Source organism: Caenorhabditis remanei, chromosome II (genome assembly GCF_010183535.1).
Source record: "Caenorhabditis remanei strain PX506 chromosome II, whole genome shotgun sequence".
Lineage (NCBI taxonomy): Eukaryota > Metazoa > Nematoda > Chromadorea > Rhabditida > Rhabditidae > Caenorhabditis > Caenorhabditis remanei.
In genome coordinates, this window is record NC_071329.1 from 1,761,252 (window position 1) to 1,781,941 (window position 20,690).

The 20,690-nt window shown below is 39.8% G+C and overlaps 2 protein-coding genes across 2 annotated transcripts; one reads left to right on the forward strand and one right to left on the reverse strand.

Annotated features, from left to right (window-relative positions):
• Positions 1-8,541: 8,541 nt before the first annotated feature.
• On the reverse strand, positions 8,542-11,397 carry GCK72_003961 (uncharacterized protein; the record flags this gene model as incomplete). The annotated part of the gene is made up of 2 exons (XM_053724366.1): positions 8,542-8,843; positions 11,379-11,397. The coding sequence occupies 2 exons, from the start codon at positions 11,395-11,397 to the stop codon at positions 8,542-8,544; spliced, it is 321 nt and encodes a 106-aa protein (XP_053588560.1).
• Positions 9,892-19,400, forward strand: GCK72_003962 (uncharacterized protein; the record flags this gene model as incomplete). Its single annotated transcript, XM_053724367.1, has 8 exons — positions 9,892-9,918; positions 9,971-10,069; positions 10,127-10,230; positions 11,346-11,799; positions 13,892-14,169; positions 14,793-14,946; positions 17,122-17,414; positions 19,085-19,400. 8 exons carry the CDS (start codon positions 9,892-9,894, stop codon positions 19,398-19,400), a joined length of 1,725 nt encoding a protein of 574 aa, XP_053588561.1.
• Positions 19,401-20,690: the final 1,290 nt, after the last annotated feature.

A 20,690-nucleotide genomic window follows, 5' to 3' on the forward strand; every position in this document is an offset into this window, starting at 1 on the left:
CGGTTCAGAAATCGCATTTTTCAGAAATTTTTTCAGTTTTCGCAGTTTTTGCTTAGAATTTTTGAAACCAGCATGTAGATCACGCCGTTACCTTTATTTTAGTGGTAATTTCAAAAAATTTGGTTCAGAAATCGTTGAGAAATCGATTTTGGAAAAATCTGATGCTGGAAAATCGATTTTTTGTGAAAATTCTTCATTTTTAATTCAAAAAATCGGTTTCAATCACAGAAAAACAATGAAATAGCTCAAAAACTGAGATTATAGACCCCCAATTTGTCAGGAAATCAATAATTTAGGATGATTTTTCCAATTTTCGCAAAATTTTTAACACAAAATGTTGTATTGAAATGGCAAATCACGTCTTTAGCTATATTTGGTAGTAATTTTAAAAAATTTGGTTCAAAAATCGCTGAGAAATCGATATTTGAAAAATCCTTTGATTTTTCCGCAATTTTTTCGTTTTTTGATAGTTTTTCAGCAGAAATTTTAATTTTCTGCTTGTAGATCTCATTTTCAGATTTGTTCTAATAGTAAACTCTAGAAATTTAATAGAGAATTCACTGAAAAATCGATTTTTCTCATCAAAAACTGATTTGTCCTTTTTCATTTTCAAAAAAAAAACCTTTAAAAACTGTTTTTATGGAAAAAAATATGGTATTTATGAAATTTCTATCAAAAAATTCAGATTCAGTGTGATTTTTTCAAAATAAAACCGATTTTCAATAATTTTCAGAGAAAAGTTATCTTCAAAATGATAACAGTCTGAAAATTACATAATTTAACCTATTACCTCAGCACAGTTCTTACAACTGCGCTCTACCGAAATGCGCTTGAAAAATGTCTCTTTTTCTCTGAGTCTCTCAATTTCGCACACTATTTTCTTTGGTTTCGGTAGAGCGCAGTTGTATAATTTTAAGCCAAAATCGCAAATTTTCTTCATTTCCAGACGACTCCAACCATCTATCGCAGTCTGAAAAATGAGGAATACATTTGCAAATCCGATCTCTTTCCATATCTTCAGAATTTGACCATTTTCACTCATAAAGAATTGGTAATTACAGGAATTTTTTTTTATTTTAATTTTTAACTAAAAATTTCAGTCGGAAGACCTATTTCTCCCCTTCATCACAGTCTATTTGAAAGGAAAAGAGAAGGCGATGATTGGGAAGGGTTCGATGGAATTCGTTCGATTTAAACCAGAAGTTTTCGATGAAATCGAGACAGAATTTGGGCGGAGAATGGAGATTTTTAGTAAAACTGTAAGCTGGGAATGCTGAAAAAAGCCCGGAAAATGCTCAAAAATGGTCTAATGGCCGAACTTTGGATTTCTAGGCCACCGGTCTGGAATGTTCTACTATGATGGAAGAACTTTTGAGACTGCTGGCCTAGAATCCCAAGTTCGTCCACGACCACTTTTCGGGTTGAAACTTTTAAAAGGCCACGCCCATTTTCGCAATTTCGCCGCACGGTTTTCAAAGTTACGGGCTTATTATCAATCTGTTAAAAAAAGAACCCGTGGCCTAGGATCCGACAACTCGGCCATAACAGCTTGAAACCTGGGCTACCGTAATATTTTGGTGTGGAAATTTGAATGTTTCATAATTTTCAAGAGATTTCATATGTTTTTACTAAAAAAAACAGAAAAATCGATTGAAAATCGATAAAATTCAAATTTCCACCCAAAAATCTTACGGTAGCACTCGTTTACAGCTGTTATGGCCGAGTTGTCGGATCCTAGGCGACGATTTCTTTTATTCTGATTTCAATGATAATAAAGCAGTAACTTTGAAAACCGTGCGGCAAAATTGCGAAAATGGGCGTGGCCTTTTAAAAATTTCAACCCGAAAAGTGGTCGTGGCCGAACTTGGGATCCTAGGCCAGCAGTCTCAAAAGTTCTTCCATCACAGTAGAAGATGGAACGACCGGTGGCCTAGAAATCCAAAGTTCGGCCACGAAGCATTTTCCGAGCTTAAAATTTACATTTTAAGAGATTTTCAACAGATTTTTTTAGTTGAACGACAGGACGCATCCGATGTCTACAATACTTACAGTCAACTATTCTGCCGATCAAATATTCGAAAAATTGAAAAAATTGGTTCCGGGGGAATGGACAAAGTGTCAGGTGGAGCGTGTCAAGGAAATAATTGGACGGATTTATGAAAGAATCAAAGAAATGGAGAGAAAGAAAGTCTTGGATTGGCTCTACTTCAATTTGAAAAACTTGATGGAGACTTACGAATTTATTGTCGGTAATTGGGCGGAGCTATTTGGGAAAAAGGTGAGTTACTGTATTCAGTGTGTAGATCACGTTTTTAGCTATATTTTGGTGGTAATTTTGTGAAATTTGATGCAGAATTCGGTGAGAAATCGAATCTAGAAAACTCGAAGGCTGGAATTATGATTTTTTTCCGATTTTTTTTTCATTTTTTCATTTCAAAAACGGATATTTTGTTATCTGCTTGTAGATCACGTCTTTAGCTACATTTCGGTAATAAATTCGTAAAATTTGATTCAGAATTCGGCGAGAAATCGATCATTCTTATATATAAAACGCATGTGGAGTCTGTCCATCTGTCCCAATGTCCGCAAATTTTGAGAAATGAGAAAGAAAGGCGGCCGGGCCCAAAATCGAACTTGCGCTCTTTGCGCAGAGACCGCCGCCTTGGACCACTCGGCCACGCGGACACATTTCTGAGAAGGTGAACAAGTAAATGAGGAGAGGCCAGCCGGATGAAGCGCCGAAGGCGCGGCAGCCAGGCTGGTTCTAGAATAATCTTGATGAAAGTTCCAGTGTCTATGCTGTGTTTTCACTGATTTTTTCAGGGTTTTCTATACTTTTTGAAAATTATTTTAAGAAAATTTGGTATTCAGGTTGTAGATTACGTCTTTAGCTACATTTTGGTGGTAATTTTGTGAAAATTGATGCAGAAATCACTAAGAAATTAACTTTCGAAAATTTTTCTTCGACAAAGTGATGCAAACGCGCCCCAGTGAGATTCGGAGGCGGGGCCCATTTTCTAGTGGATTTTCTCTATTGTAGACGATTTTCAGTGCATATTTGTTGTATTCAGCTTGTAGATCACGTATTTAGCCGCATTTTGGTAGTAACTTTGTGAAAATTGGTGCAGAATTCGCTGAGAAATCGATTTTGGAAGTTTTGGTAGGTGGAATTATAACTTTTTCAGTTTTTTCTCAATTTTTATGATTTTTTCAAGGAATTCAAAAGCGGATATTTTGTTCTCTGCTTGTAGATCACGTCTTTAGCTGCATTTTGGTAGTAATTTTGTGAAATTTGATAAGCAAATCACTGAGAAATCGATTCTTGAAAAATCGATGCTGGAATTTTAATTTTAGGTTTTTTTTGTTGCTTTTAACATTAAAAAGTTCAGATTTTTGAAGCAAATTCAGTTCATTTGTTTGTTTTTGTCGAAAGAATACAAATTTTCGGTATTAAAATATACACCGCCCACACATTGTAATGCAAGTGCGCCCTAATGAGAATTAAAGGCGGAGCCTATTTTCTTGGGAATTTTCTCTATTTTAGACGATTTTCCGTGCATATTTGTTGTATTCAGTGTGTAGATTGTGTTTTTACCTACATTTTGATGGTAGTTTCGGTAAAATTGGTGCAGAAATCTCTGAGAAATCGATTCTTGAAAAATCGATATGAAAATGTTCCGGTTTTTTGTGATTTTTTTCAATTCAAAAGCGGATATTTTGTTTTCAGCTTGTAGATTGCGTTTTTACCTACATTTTGATGGTAGTTTCGGTAAAATTGGTGCAATTTTTCTTCGACAAAGAGATGCAACCGCGCCCCACTGCACCTCTATTTGAAAATTTGAAAATTTCTTTTCCAGAAACCCACCAATGACCCTAAAACCATCAAAACGATTCGATTATTCGAAGACGGCGATTATCGATTCGCCATTCTTTCTGAAGTGTGCTCCGCCGCCAACATCCACTACGTAGATCATGGGAAATTCAGTTATGATCTACTTCATCTCGAACAGATTCAATCGCTGTTAAAAGAGCAATTCAATACTTCCATCGAATTCATTCGATGCCCAATTCGTCGCGCTAAACACAAAGCGGTCCCTATCAAAGCGCCCAACGGATTCGCTGTTTTGGCCGCCGATGCTCTTTTCGATGTGCTCAGAAATTTCATTTTCGGGAGTAAACTATTCCAGAATGGCAAGCAGATTGAGGAGATCGTGTCGGCGTTGTTCAAAGAGCTCGAAAGGGGATTTACAACGAATTTGGTAGGGTTTTGAGGGGGGAAAATACTGCAAGTTTTGAAAAAAACTTGTAAAAACTACCAGAAAATGCGAATTTTCAGCCCGGAAAATGGTGGTGGCCGAACTTTGGATTTCTAGGCCACCGGTCTGGAATGTTCTACATGATGGAAGAAGTTTTGTGGCTGCTGGCCTAGAATTCCAAGTTCAGCCACGCCCATTTTCGCAATTTCGCCGCACGGTTTTCAAAGTTACGGGCTTATTATCATTGAAATCGGTATAAAAGACAGTCGTGGCCTAGGATCCGACAACTCGACCATAACAGCTTGAAACGAGTGCTACCGTAAGATTTTTGGGTGGAAATTTGAATTTTATCGATTTTCAATCGATTTTTCTGTTTTTTTTTTAGTAAAAACATATGAAATCTCTTGAAAATTATGAAAAATTCAAATTTTCCGCTCAAAACATTACGGTAGGCTTCGTTTCAAGCTGTTATGGCCGAGTTGTCGGATCCTAGGCCACGACTTTTTTAAAATTGATTATGAGCCCATAACTTTGAAAACCGTGCGGCGAAATTGCGAAAATGGGCGTGGCTTAACAAATTCCACAGTTTCAACTTGGGATTCTAGGCCAGCAGTCACAAAAGTTCTTCCATCATAGTAGAACACTCCAGACCGGTGGCCTAGAAATTCAAAGTTCGGCCACGACCACATTTAGACGTTTTTCTGGGGAAAATTCGCATTTTCTGGTAGTTTTTACAAGTTTTCAGTTCGAAAACTGTGTTTTTTCATACTTTTCATACCAAAATTTCGAAATTTGCAGTATTTTTTTCAGTTTTCAGTCTGAAAAATGAGTTTTTTTTCCAGAAAGAACCATATCTTGTAAAATTAGAAGAATGCACTGGACTCATCGACAGTCTAACTGCACAGCTGGACTCTTTGACTCAACAAAATTTTTTTTGCAATATGAAAGACGTGCGGAATGCGAAAAAAGACGGATTCACAGTGGAGAATCTGAGGAACGAGTTGAGACATCTGAATCTGACGGAAATGTTCCCAGAGATTCTGGATTATGCTGGAATTGTGTATGAATGGGTGGATAAGAAGAAGCAGGAGGAAGTTTTGAGAACTTGTGACCTGTTTGATGCGGTGGAGATGTGTCAACTCATCTGTATTTTCAGGAAATTTTCGAATGTAAGGAAAACGAAAAAAATCGATGAAAATCACCGATTTTTGCGATTTTCTCACAGTTTTCAACATATTTTTGACGTTTTTAGAGTTCCCAAACCATAATTAGTCAATTTTTGGAGTTTTCCGAGCAATCGCGCTCCACTGAACTCGGCTCAAATTTTGGCGCGAAATTCAAAATTTTTAGTTCAAACTGCGCATCGAATGTCTTATAATGGCGCAGTGAATTGAATTCTACCGGAAATTCGGATTTTTGTACGATTTCAATTCAAAAATCGATAAAAATCACCGATTTTTGCGATTTTCACACAGTTTTCTGAGTAAAAATCCAGGTTTTTCACTGTTTTTAGGAGATTTTTGACGTTTTTAGACCTCTGACGGCATAATTACCCTATTTTTGGAGTTTTTGAGCAATCGCGCTCCACTGGACTCGACTCAAAAGTTTGGCGCGAAATTCGAAATTTTCAATTGAAATGATCGAAAAGTTAACCGGGGATGATTAAGCTGCGTATCGAATGTCTAATGATGGTGCAGCGAATTGAAATCGAGCGCAAAATTTGAATTTCCTGCCAAGTTTGGGCGACAAATTCAAATTTTGCTCGATTTCAATTCGCTGCACCATCATTAGACATTCGATACGCAGCTTAATCACCCCCCGGTTAACTTTTCGATCGTTTCAAATGAAAATTTCGAATTTCGCGCCAAACTTTTGAGTCGAGTCCAGTGGAGCGCGATTGCAAAAAAGTTTTCAAAACTGGCTAATTTCAGCTGTAGAGGTCTGAAACATGAGAAATCCGTCAAAAACAATGGGAAAAGTTGAATTTTAGACATTTTTTCAAGCTAAAAACCTCATTTCTATGAATAAAATGCCCAAAATAGACGATTTTTAATGCAAAAATATCGATTTTTCACTCATTTTTCACATTGAAATCCCTCAAAATTTGAATTTTTCCAGCTCAAAAAATTCCTGCACTCCCAAAACGCTTGCGGCCGTGTGTTGACACTCAACTGTTATTCCTGTAAAGCTGACGGCAAGAACACGTCGGCTACAGTACCCCTAACACCTTCAGAATCCCCGCCGAATCCTCCTCAAGACGTCGTTCAGGAGTTTCTGATGATAAAAAGGAAGAATCAGAAGATGGAGATGATTTCGTTGAATAAGGACGCGAAAATTGAGAATTTCTCGGAGATTCTAAGCATTCTGAATGCGGTGACGTCGGGAGGGATTCTGGAGAAAAAGAGTGGGAAATCGACGTCATCTCAGAAGGATTCTGGAGTGGTTTCAGAGCAAAAAAGTGGGAAAAAAGCTCCAAAAGCTTCTGAGAAGCCGAAAAGTGCTCCAGATTCCACAAAGAATCAGAAGCCGACGTCGTCATCTGCAAATTCTGAATCTCCAGTTGCTGAAGTTGATCTTAAGCCGAAAAAGAATTCGAAGAAGGCTCCAGAATCCGCGAAGAATCAGAAAGCAACGTCGTCAGCGTCGTCTTCCGTGGATTCCGAATCTTCGAAGCTTCTGAATTCGATGAAATCGAATCAGAAGAAGGCTCCAGAATCCGTGAAGAATCAGAAGTCGTCATCTGAAGCTCCGCCTCCTCCAAAAAAGGAGTCTGCGAACTGTGTAAAGTGTTATCGAACGTGTGAAATGTTGAATGAAACGAAGAAAGAATTGAAATCAACACAGAACAAGTTGGCGATGTACGAGAAGAAGAATCTGGAAATGGAGAAAGAGAAAAAGAAGAAAAATGAGAGAATTCTCGAAGAACAGGAGGAGAAAATAGCCAAGCTACAGAAGGGTCTCGAAGCGAAAGACTCGGAAATTGAGGAATTGAATAAGGGAATTGAGAAAAAGGCGCAAGAAATAAAGGCGAAACGAGTGGAGAACGAGAAGATTCTGGAGAGAAAACGATTGGAATTGGAGGGAATGGCCAAGGAGATTTTGAATCTCAAGAAGTCAGTAATCGCGCTCTATTGATAATCTATTAATGATAAATTGAAATATCTATTTGCACAAGACAGTTTGGCAAACGCGCTCCACCGAAATGCCCTGTCTCCTTTTCTCTGAGTCTCTCAATTTTGCACACTATTTTCTTCGGTTTCGGTAGAGCGCGGTTGTAAGAACTGTACCGAGCTAATAGCACAAGGCGATTCTTGCAAACGCGCTCTATCGAAACCGGGCAAAATAGTGAGAGACGCAGAGAAAACATCGAGGAAATTTGAAATTTCGGCGGAGCGCAGTTGCAACAACCGTGTTTTCTAGACAAAAAAAACTGAAAATTTTCATTAAAAACACCGAAAAATCTGTCCAAAATCAGTGGAAATTCGTTTTTTGGTGTAAAATCCCGAAATTCCGAAAAAAAAGGAGATTTTCAGGGTTTCAGCTGCTTTAAATATGTGTATAAACACAAAATCACTGAAAATTTGGCTAAAATCGATGATTTATTGGTTATTTTCAGCAGAAAAAATCGCTGAAATCCCTCGTAAACTGGCCGAAATACGAAATTTTCAGAATTTTTCGAATATTTTCAGCGAAATGTCCGAAAATAAGGTTTCCAAGCCAAAAAATTGTGAAAATCGGCTCAAAATTCACAAAACTTCAAAAATTCTGTAAAAATTTCAGCAAAAGGCACTTTTTAAATAATTTTAAACCTAAAAAATGATGTTTTTGAGCCCAAAAACCACCCCAAATCACCATTTTTCTTCCAGAATCATCTCCCAATCCACCGTCATTTCTCACGAGAATCTAGAGCTGAAAAAGGAGATTTCCAGTCTGAAAAACACGAATTCCAGGTAAAAAACCCGGTTTTTCGCTCAAAAAACCCCAATTTTTAACACATTTTCAGTCAAAAACAGTCATTTTTGGCTGAAAAATCGAAACTTCTCGAGCGAATGGGCATTCTGGAGACGGAGAATCACACGTTGAAACAGCGCTCCAAAGAACTCGGCGGAGCACGGATTCTGGAGCGAACACGTGAGAATCAGCGTGTCCACGTGGGGATTCTGAAGCTAAAAACGGAGAATCGGACGAAGGAAAGGGTGATTCAACAGTTGATGGATCGATTAGCGAATTCTGTTCCGATTGGAACGACGTCGGGAATTCAGAATCCGATTCAGAATCAGCTGCTTCAGAATCCGAATCCAGAAGACGTCACGCCGCCACCGTATCTACAGCAATATCCAGATTTTGAGCAGGCACAGTACCCTGACGCTGCTCCAGAAGCATGGGATCCATATGCTCCAGAATTTTTACCTACGTCTTCAGAATCCCCATTTTTCCTCAACAATTTCTGCAAAGTCACGTCTTCACGAATGACTCCAGATGCTCCAGAATTCATCCCAGCCTCCAGAAGCATCCAGACAGCGACTCCATGGTTCGACGCGATCTCTTCTGAATCCGCCACGTCATCATCGTCGTCGGCGGCGGCGCCTCAAAACTCGGAAAAATCGGAATCCGCGGATTCAGAATGTCCGATTTGTCTCGATGAAGTGGCGTCGAACGAGAAGAAAATCAACTGTCATCAATGCAAGAAACGGTTTCATTCTCATGTAAGGAGGAAAACGCGCTCCATTGAGAATATTATTTTTTTGCAAATTTTTAAATTTTCAGTGCGCATCGACATGGCTTAGAGTGAAAAGCGAGTGCCCAGCGTGCCGTGGACGACTTCTGGATCCTAACGAGTTTCCGACGCTTTCTTAATTTGTTTTCCGGTTGATTTATAGATTTATATATAGAATACACATTTTTCATTGATTTTTTCTGTTTTTTATGTTAAATTTAAGTATTTTTCTGAAGTTTGTAGTAAATTTACATTTATTTTCTAATTTTACAATTTTCAAGCCTGAATTTCAGTAAAAATCCCGCGAAAAGCCGAAAAAACTCATAAAAAATTGTTGCAAAAAATTAAATACAGTACCCGCGTAAATCGACACGAAAGGCGCAGGCTCTCATTATGTCGTTAGGTCTCGACACGATAACAGAATATTTTAATTTTTTTGACAATTTGAGAAGATTTTTTTTTAATTTTGAAATAAATGTAAGATTTTTTTTGAAAATTTAAATATTTAGAGCACATCTGACTGACTGGAGATAAAAATCGAATGTTCAGAGCCCCGAAGACAACTTATTCGAACGCAAGGAGTTTACTGATTCGAAATAATAATAAGTAATTTTTTTGTTTTTAAATTTTAAACTTTTCTCTTTAATTTATAATATTTTTCTCTGAAATTACCTTATTTTTAAGCGAAAAACCAATTTTCCCCATTCGAAAAAATAAACATTCCCTCCAAAATGAGTGAACATTTGCGCGTCACGGTGTTTGCGTACAATGCGCGTCATTTGACGAACAAAGCTGCCAATGAACTTTTTTATTTGTTCAAATGCAATTTTCTTATCTGAAACCGAAAATTTTCCAATAAATCTATATATTAAAACGTTCAGAATCTCTCTGGCTGCTCACATTTTGCAAATTTGAACCATGGCGTCGTCAAGTTCCAGTGAAAATGTGAGTTTTTCGGTGGGTTGTCAAAAAAACTTTTTAAAAAAAATAATTCCAGCCAGATGTCAACGTGGCAGCTCGAGAACACATTCTTGCAATGCTCTCAGCTACCGGATATCATCGAGCACGAGTTGCGATTCTCAATGATTATGATAGAGTGAGAAATTGAAAATTTTTATTTAAAAAAAAAAATTTTTTTCAAAATTTTTTTTAGATGGTCGGTGGAATCGCGTGGGCGATCACACGATTTGATGACGTGGCGGTGGCAGCGAATCTTCTTTACGAAGAGTCGAATGATCAGAATATTAAGCTAAGAACGTAAGTTTGTGGACATCTGGACACAGAAAATAGCAAAAATGCGTGGGAAATGAAGAATTTTTGATCTAAAAACGAGATTTTCTGGTCGTTTTTTGTGTTTAAACAAGTTTTGTCTGTGAAATCTAAGAAATTTCGCAAAAAATTGGAAAAAAAAATGTGAAAAGAGATAAAATGGACCTTAAATGAGATATCAGACACACAGATAGACGGACGTCTAGGCCATAATGGAGAGAATTATGAATTTCGACTGAAAATCGAACAGAAATAGTTAAAATGTCATGAAAAATTGAATTTTTTCGGTGAAAACCACATTTTGACACACATAATGAATATTTTTCACGAAAATAACGGTTAAAAAGTCGAAAAGTTTCTCAAAACTTTAGAAATATAGTATTCTCATCATCCGGACACACAGACACACATTATTAATAAGTTTTATGCTGAAAAATCGAAATTATTGTCAAAAATTTAATTTTTTGGAGAAAAATTCAAAAATCTGTAGTTTTTGGTACTTTTTGACTGAAAAATGCGAAAAATTTCAAAAACAGAGCTGAAAATTGATTTTTTGACTGAAAAACCAAGAAAAATATGTTTTTCAGTAAAAAAAATGCTGAAGATAATCATTTTCAGCTGTAAAAAACTGAAAATTTTGAAAAACCCCTCGAAAATTGGTTAGAATTCAATTGCAGCGACTTTTTAACGGAAAAACGCCTAAAATTCGAAAAAATGAGCTGAAAATAGATATTTCGAGTGACAAAAACCAAGAAAAAAGAGTTTTTCAGTCAAAAAATGCTGAAAAACGTGATTTTGAGCTCTAAATAATAGGAAATTTTGAAAAATCCCTCGAAAATTGGCTACAAATTCAATTTTTCTTGGTCATTAAAAACCCTGAGAATGAGGTTAAAAATGCACTGTTTTCAAAAAAAACGTATCTATTTTTTACCAATTTTTTTGAAATTTTACATTAAAAAATTTCAATTTTTTGATGCATAACTAGCTTCTGATTGAATTCTCCAGTATAGTCAAAAATCCGACATTTTTGGGAAAAAAATTCAAAAAAATTCAAATTTTCGGTCAAATTTTCGTTCAAAATTTCAAAACCCCGATTATTGCAGTGAACAAAGTGAGAAGATAATCGAAGCGCTCACCGCTGTCGGTTGCCCCCATCAAATCTCCGCCCACCAACTATTCGGTCTCGACTATCCGGCGATCAAGAATGTTCTCCAATGGCTTCTTCGAAAAGTGGTCACTCAGAGTTGTCAGGAACGACAACAGAATAAATTCCGCGAGTGGTTCTCAATGAATCATTATAAACAGAAGGGAAACGAGCAGAAGACGTTGACGACGTTCAGAGAAGGATTGAAAGCGTCGAGACGGTTGAATACGACGAGGAATATGAAACGATTCGATCCGGCGATTATGTTTGATTTGACGTTGGATGCGAAGTGTACGCTGGCGGAGTATACGATTTATAGGAGAACGGGCGAGAGGTTTTATCCGGATGAGCAGATGAAAGAGTGGATTGATGAGAAGATTCGGAGAGAAGTGGGGGACGGTGACAATTTACAGGTAAGAGGAAGACATCTGGACGCGTGGAAATCTGGAAATCTGGATGTATGAAAAATGTGAAAAGCTGAGAGACATGCGAGATCTCAGGATCTGAAAATCGCTCCGTATGATTCACGGACATCCGGACATACAGATCAGAGTTGTCTGGAATCCGGATTTCGAAATTCCGGAATTCCGGGTTTTTCGGCATTCCGGATTCCGAAATTCCGGGTTTTTTCGGCATTGCGGATTCCGAAATTCCGGAATTCCGGGTTTTTTCGGCATTCCGGATACCGAAATTCCGGAATTCCGGGTTTTTTCGGCAGTCCGGTTCCGGTTCCGGATTCCGGGTTTTTTCGGCAGTCCGGTTCCGGTTCCGGATTCCGGGTTTTTTCGGCATTCCGGATTCCGAAATTCCGGGTTTTTTCGGCATTCCGGATTCCGAAATTCCGGAATTCTGGGTTTTTCGGCATTCCGGATTCCGAAATTCCGGAATTCCGGGTTTTTTCGGCATTCCGGATTCCGGAATTCCGGGTTTTTTCGGCATTCCGGATTCCGAAATTCCGGAATTCCGGGTTTTTCGGCATTCCGGATTCCGAAATTCCGGAATTCCGGGTTTTTTCGGCATTCCGGATTCCGAAATTCCGGAATTCCGGGTTTTTCGGCATTCCGGATTCCGAAATTCCGGAATTCCGGGTTTTTCGGCATTCCGGATTCCGAAATTCCGGAATTCCGGGTTTTTTCCAGACTTGTCAAAAATCGGGCCGGGCCGGGCCGAAATTTCTCTTGGCCCGGTCTGGCCGGATTCAAAAATGGGAACCCGTTTTTACCAAATTTTATTTGAAATTTTTAGAAAAAGTAGAGTAAAAATGCTTAAATTATCATACATATTCACATTTTTCAGAAAATTTCAAGAAATTCCAAAAAAATTCAAAAACTCAAAATGTTTCAAAACGAGCCGAGCGGGCCGGGCCGAGATTTTTCCTGATTTCGGCCCGGCACGGCCCGGCCCGGCCCGGCCCGTGACAAGTCTGGTTTTTTCGGCATTCCGGATTCCGAAATTCCGGAATTCCGGGTTTTTCGGCATTCCGGATTCCGGTTCCGAATTCCGGTTTTTTGAGTTTCCTTTTTCCGGAATCCAGAAGTTGAAATTTTGAAACACTCGAAAAAATGACATGGCCTTGCAAATTTATCGAATCATTCCGGATTCCGAAATTCCGGATTTCGAAATTCCGGTATTCCGGGTTTTTTCGGCATTCCGATTCCGGATTCCGAATTTCGAAATTTTCATTCCGATTCCGGATGCATGAAAGTAAAGAATTTTTGTGCGAAAAACAGGATTTCTTAGTGGTGTTTTGAGTTCAAACGAGACTTGTTCATGAAATTCACTAAATTTCGCAAAAAAATTCGGAAAAAAATGCAAAAATACAGAAAAATAAAAGACATCCGGATAGATAGGCACAATCTAAAATCCGCTGAAGGACTAATGAAAATTGATTTAAAAAATTTTATGAAAAATCTTTTTTTATTCGATAAAAACCTCATTTTGAGTGAGATATCTGGACGTCTGGACACATATAATGAATATTTTTACAAAAAAACAGAAAAAAGTTGAGAAATTTATTATTATGATCATCCGGGTACCTGGACACACAGATACACATTATAATTGTGTTTTAGCCTGAAAATTATCGACTTTTTTTTTGAAAAATAGCTGGAAATCGCTGGAAATCTGACTAAAATCTGTTTTTTTTTCTGATTTATGGTATCATTTACTTGTTCACCTTCTTAGAAATGTATCCGCGTGGCCGAGTAGTCCAAGGCGGCGGTCTCTGCGCAAAGAGCGCAAGTTCGATTTTGGGCCCGGCCGCCTTTCTTTCTCATTTCTCAAAATTTGCGGACATTGGGACAGATGGACAGACTCCCCATGCGTTTTATATATAAGAATGATTTATAACTATTTCCCAGCTGTTTTAGAAGAGACTCACGATGATTTTCAGCCTAAAACATATTTAAAATGTGTATCTGTGTGCTCAAGTGTCCGGATGTTCAGAATTGTAAATTTCTTGAGTTTTGGCTCTTGTTCAAAAATCAATATTCCGCCTATTTCCAGGAGTCGTCCGCCAAGCGATTCGTTCAATCAAGTACCGCCCGTCAACTAATGGAACAGGCGGTCCATGTGACATATAAAAACGAGCCTCCAATGCATACAGCACTCCGTTTGAGTATGGCCAAGACACTCGACTCATTCCAAATCCCTCAACATCTCGAAATTCTCGAAAATCGAATTGTCGACGAGGCGGCCGAATTCCAGAGGACACAAATCGAGCACGAGCAACTCTATCAGAAATATTCGACCGTTTTGAACTTTTCCGATGAAAACGAGAAGATGTACGTTGTGTCATTCATGGCAAATTGAAATGCGTGCGGCAAAGTTGCAGAAAAGTGGGCGGAGTCTAGCGCGCGCAGATGCATAATTTTTCGCTTTCCAACAAAGTTAGGATTTTCGTGACTTTTGGGACTTTGAATTCACAAAATCTTCATATTTACCATGAAATTGGCTCCGCCCACTTTTAAACCACACCCATTTTTGCATGTTTGAGACAAACTTTCGATTTTTGCCAGAAAAATCGTAATTGTGGAAAAGTGGGCGTGGTCTACAATGGGCGAAGTGTTAAATTTCTGAATTATGGAATAAAATCAAAATTAGGCTCCGCCCACTTTTAGGACATTTTATATTTTCGAAGAATGGGCGTGGTTTCATGCTTCAAAAATGATAGTTTTCAATTTCAGAAAATAAGGCTCCGCCCACTTTTAGGTCACGCCCATTTTCGCATTTCCGACAAATTTTCCAGCCCAAAATGGTCACAGTTTTGATGAAAAATTGAAGAAATTTCGAAAAAAAACGTTGGAAAAACGGCTCATTTTTTGAAGCCGGGCCTTGACAACTATGAAAAATAGGTTTTTCTCATTTTTTTAGGAGAGGGCAGCATTATTTACTACTGAATTTGCAGATCGGCACGTAGCATGCTCGACATCCTACGTATATTTCAAGAAACGCAACACCGTGCCGTCGAAATGCGTAATTGGGTGGTGAGAGACCACCAAAAGTGTCGTCGCGAAGAGGAAAGTCTCCGTGTGAATAAGGATGAAGACGGCAATTATCAGGCAAATACTCATTTACTACCGTACTGCTCATTTGCTACTTCACTTTTCACCATTCTCTTAGGCTTAGGTTTCTTAGAAATTCGGAAAACAATTGCCAAAAACGAGTTAAAAGGAGACTGCGGTATTCCAAAAATTGAGATTTTTTGATATGAATCGACTCAGAATTTTGTAGAAAACAGAAAAGCCTCTTGGACAGGGTGCTCCGTTCAAGTTATACAGTATTTTGTCACGTTTCTCGGGCCTCTTTGGCCAGGTGTGCCCTCAGAAACTGTCTTGATGGGTGTCTGAGGCCAGGTGTGCGGGTTCGGGCTTTTCGGAACAGCTTGCATTATGACCCTAGAAACTGTCTTGATGGGTGTCTGAGGTCAGGTGTGCGGGTTCGGGCCTTTAGGAACAGCTTGCATTATGACCCTAGAAACTGTCTTGATAGGGGCTGAGGTCAGGTGTGCGGGTTCGGGCCTTTAGGAACAGCTTGCATTATGACCCTAGAAACTGTCTTGATAGGGGCTGAGGTCAGGTGTGCGGGTTCGGGCCTTTAGGAACAGCTTGCATTATGACCCTAGAAACTGTCTTGATGGGGGCTGAGGTCAGGTGTGCGGGTTCGGGCCTTTAGGAACAGCTTGCATTATGACCCTAGAAACTGTCTTGATAGGGGCTGAGGTCAGGTGTGCGGGTTCGGGCCTTTAGGAACAGCTTGCATTATGACCCTAGAAACTGTCTTGATGGGGGCTGAGGTCAGGTGTGCGGGTTCGGGCCTTTAGGAACAGCTTGCATTATGACCCTAGAAACTGTCTTGATGGGGGCTGAGGTCAGGTGTGCGGGTTCGGGCCTTTAGGAACAGCTTGCATTATGACCCTAGAAACTGTCTTGATAGGGGCTGAGGTCAGGTGTGCGGGTTCGGGCCTTTAGGAACAGCTTGCATTATGACCCTAGAAACTGTCTTGATAGGGGCTGAGGTCAGGTGTGCGGGTTCGGGCCTTTAGGAACAGCTTGCATTATGACCCTAGAAACTGTCTTGATAGGGGCTGAGGTCAGGTGTGCGGGTTCGGGCCTTTAGGAACAGCTTGCATTATGACCCTAGAAACTGTCTTGATAGGGGCTGAGGTCAGGTGTGCGGGTTCGGGCCTTTAGGAACAGCTTGCATTATGACCCTAGAAACTGTCTTGATAGGGGCTGAGGTCAGGTGTGCGGGTTCGGGCCTTTAGGAACAGCTTGCATTATGACCCTAGAAACTGTCTTGATAGGGGCTGAGGTCAGGTGTGCGGGTTCGGGCCTTTAGGAACAGCTTGCATTATGACCCTAGAAACTGTCTTGATGGGGGCTGAGGTCAGGTGTGCGGGTTCGGGCCTATAGGAACAGCTTGCATTATGACCCTAGAAACTGTCTTAATGGGGGCTGAGGTCAGGTGTGCGGGTTCGGGCCTATAGGAACAGCTTGCATTATGACCCTAGAAACTGTCTTGATGGGGGCTGAGGTCAGGTGTGCGGGTTCGGGCCTTTAGGAACAGCTTGCATTATGACCCTAGAAACTGTCTTGATAGGGGCTGAGGTCAGGTGTGCGGGTTCGGGCCTTTAGGAACAGCTTGCATTATGACCCTAGAAACTGTCTTGATAGGGGCTGAGGTCAGGTGTGCGGGTTCGGGCCTTTAGGAACAGCTTGCATTATGACCCTAGAAACTGTCTTGATAGGGGCTGAGGTCAGGTGTGCGGGTTCGGGCCTTTAGGAACAGCTTGCATTATGACCCTAGAAACTGTCTTGATGGGGGCTGAGGTCAGGTGTGCGGGTTCGGGCCTATAGGAACAGCTTGCATTATGACCCTAGAAACTGTCTTAATGGGGGCTGAGGTCAGGTGTGCGGGTTCGGGCCTATAGGAACAGCTTGCATTATGACCCTAGAAACTGTCTTGATGGGGGCTGAGGTCAGGTGTGCGGGTTCGGGCCTTTAGGAACAGCTTGCATTATGACCCTAGAAACTGTCTTAATGGGGGCTGAGGTCAGGTGTGCGGGTTCGGGCCTTTAGGAACAGCTTGCATTATGACCCTAGAAGGTGATACTGACCCAGCTTCGAAAAGTGAAGTAGCAAATTAGCAGTACGGTAGTAAATGAGTAAAAAGTAGTAAACGAGCAATTAATAGTAAATGAGTAGGTAGTAAATGAGTATTTGCCTCATTTTCAGAAGTATTGTGCCTATAAGAGAGAGATAATGGAGCAATACGCGGTGAAGACGCGTCTCGCCGCCGAGGTACTTCGAGAGGTGCTCACACTTCAGTTCCGATTGGATCGAATCATGTCAAGTGTGCTGACGTCTCACCAGACGAGACGAAATATGGAACAGATTCACAATTCTGCACAGTTGACGCAGGAGGCGAAAAAGGCGGTTATCGATTATAATGTGACTGTGGATATTATGAAGTTTAATACGAGAATATCGGATTTCGCGAACGAAGTGGAGAGGAGTATGAAGATTGAGTGAGTTTGAGGGACAAAATGTCCAAAAATCGGTTATTTTGGGACATCCGGACTGGCAATAGCACAGACAGCCTTAGAATATCATACTTGTCAACCGGGCCGAAACGGGCCGAAACGGGCCGACACGGGCCGGCGCGTAACTCGCGTCAAAATGAATATTATGAGCTGAAAAAACTACCAAAATGTAGATCTCAGCGAGTTCTATGTCCGTGGCCTACTACGGGCCGGATGGCTATTCGTTAATGTGCCGCGTGCCGGGAAAAAGTGCCAAAAAACGCGAAAATGGCCAAAAAGCCATTCTAGCCCGGCCCGCGGCACATTAACGAATAGCCATCCGGCCCGTAGTAGGTCACGGACATAGAACTCGGCGAGATCTACATTTTGGTATATTTTTCAGCTCATAGTATTGCGTTTTAAGCGAGTTACGAGCCGGCCCGTGTCGGCCCGTTTCGGCCCGGTTGACAAGTATGTAGAATATCATCGAAATCGGTATAAAATTAAGAGGCGTGGCCTACATACTTGCAAAATATCGGCCAAGCCCGGCTCGGCCCGGAGTCAAAAAATGAGCACAATTTTTTCACAAAATTTTCGAAATTTTTTGAATTTATCATCAAAAATAGTCAAAAATCCTATGTACACTTGAGTTTTATCGATATGTAAAAACATAGCCGAAAATTTGACTTTTTTGCGAAAAAATCAAAAAATTTTCAAATTTTTGTACTGTGACCCGGGCTGACCGGGCCGGGCCGGTGAAAATTCTCAAATCGGCCCGGCCCGACCCGTTGCAAGTATGGTGGCCTAGAATCCGGCAACTCGGTCATCTTTGAGTGTACTTTTGAGCGTTTTTTGGCTGAAACGGAAATTTGAATTTTATTATATTTTTAAATGATTTTCAGCGCTTGTTGTTGTTTTTCCGAAAGATATATGAAAAATCGCTTGAAATCATTGAAAAATTTGACAAAATTCAAATTTCCTCCCCAAAATATTACGGTAGCACTCGTTTCAGCTGTGTTGAGGGACATCAATTTTTTGGCGCGATATCATGATGGCCGAGTTGTCGGATTCTAGGCCAGCACTCTCTTTTTTGGGCGGGTCGGTGCGGGTTTGCAATAAAAAAATTTCTATTTTTTCGATTTTTTTTTTCAAAAAAATAGAATTTTCGACAGTTTTTTTTCAAATTTCAATAAAAAGTCAAATGTCCATAGCCGAGTTGCGCGGAAGTGATTTTTTCTAAAACGGAAGTCGGAAGTAAAATTTTGAAAACGGAAGTCGGAAGTCGGAAATAAAATTTTGAAAACGGAAGTCGGAAGCCGGAAGTCGGAAGTAGATTTTTTCGCAAAAAATTCAAAAACTTCTAGAAAAAGTTTATAAAATTCGCGAAAATCAGTGAAAAATTAGTTTTTGGCTGTCGAAAAGCCTATTTTCTTTCCTGTTAGACCATTTTTCCTTGTATTTCTGCAAAATATACTTTTCGGAAATTCCACAATTATGGAATGACGGAAGTCGGAAGTAAACATCCGAAAACGGAAGTCGGAAGTGAAAAACAGCCCGGAAGTCTCCGCGCAACTCTGGTCCATAAGTTTTTTGACTAGTTTTGAAAAAAAACCGAAAAATTTCGAACATTTTTGTGAAAATAGCCTAAATTCCCGCTAAAAAGCACCAATTTGCAGACCATCCACTCAAGAATACCGTGACGCATTCGTCTCCTACATGAACGACGTCCGCATCCAACTTGCCGAATATCACTGGAAAGCGAAAATCACTCAGGACAAATCGATCGCCGAGAAAGAGGCGTTGGCTCAGTTGCGAGTGGCGATTCGGGCGAAAGAGCGTGAAGTGTCGTTCACTTCGTACGAGTTGAAGAAGGTGCTCGCGGTGAATGCAGTACTTCAGAAGACGTGTAACCAGTTGTTGGATCTCGAGGATAGATCACCGGCATATCAGCGTGCGGTGGCGAGAAAGGCGGCGCAGTTGGCGAAATCTTGAATTTTCTTTGCTTTTTTTGAGGATTTTTTGCTCTTTTTTATGTAAAATAACCCGATGTTCACTAATTTTTGAAGATTTTTCACACCGTTCTGTCATTAGACACTGAAGTTCATCCCATTTGATGATTTGTAGCCTTAATTACCACATTTTTTCATGTAAAATAACCCAATTTTCAGGTGATTTCAATATAAGCTTAAATTTCAACTTTTTCATGTAGAATCACTCTTTTCTCATGGATTTTCTGATTTTTTGATTGAAATTTGCACCCTAATTCCCCGTTTCCTCGTTTTTAGTTGTTTCTGTTCAAATCACATAATTAACTCGTGTTAAACCCCTTATTTTTTCCCACATTTCCCTATTTTTTCATGTAAAAGAACCCAATTTTCAGATTTATGTTTCCGCTTACCGTACTTTTCTGAAACAGCCCATTGACTAACGTAACATGTGATTTGAATTTTTCATTATTTTTTGTGAAAATTTATATAAATTTTCCTCATTTCCTCCTTTCCCTAGAGGTACAAAGTACTCCAGACTAATAAATCACCATCTTTTTTTCATCCAGTTTTTTACATTTCACCTGCCTCGCAATCCATTTTCCAACTAGCAAATTTCCCGAATTCCTCTGAAATAGTTGTCTCAATTTGTTGATCCCAAAAACCTTAGAAAATACACTTTAGTCCATATGCGCAAACATCATGCCGATGACTAATTGATATCAGTATGACTTTCAGATTTTTTTCACCTTGTCATTTAGAATACATAATTAGGTGAGAAGGAGCAGAGTACACATTTTTTTTGATTTTTATATATCAATCTTCTTAGAACCAAAAGAAAATAGCTCCCATCCAGAGTTGAGCGGAATTCCGCCATCCGCCTTCCGCTTTCCGCCGAAAAATGTTTTATTCCGCCTTCCGCTTTCCGCTTTCCGCCATAAATTTTCCTATTTCCGCTTTCCGCCTTCCGCCTTCCGCTGTTTAAAGATTTTTTTCCTCAGCTTGAAAAATGTGATCACCTATTCCAATTTACTGATATTTTTGAGGTTTTTTGCAGCAAGGCTATCAGTGTTTACCGAAAAAACAAAATTTAACACGAATTTAACCATTTTAGTGTTTTTCACAACAAAATAAGGCCAAAATCGTATTTTTGAAAGCGACATTGCATTCCGCTTTCCGCCTTCCGCCTTCCGCCAAGAAAATTTCGCTTCCGCTTTCCGCTCTCCGGTTTCCGCCAATATTTTTTCGATTCCGCCTTTCGCCTTCCTCTTTCCGGCCAAAAATGTTTATTCCGCTT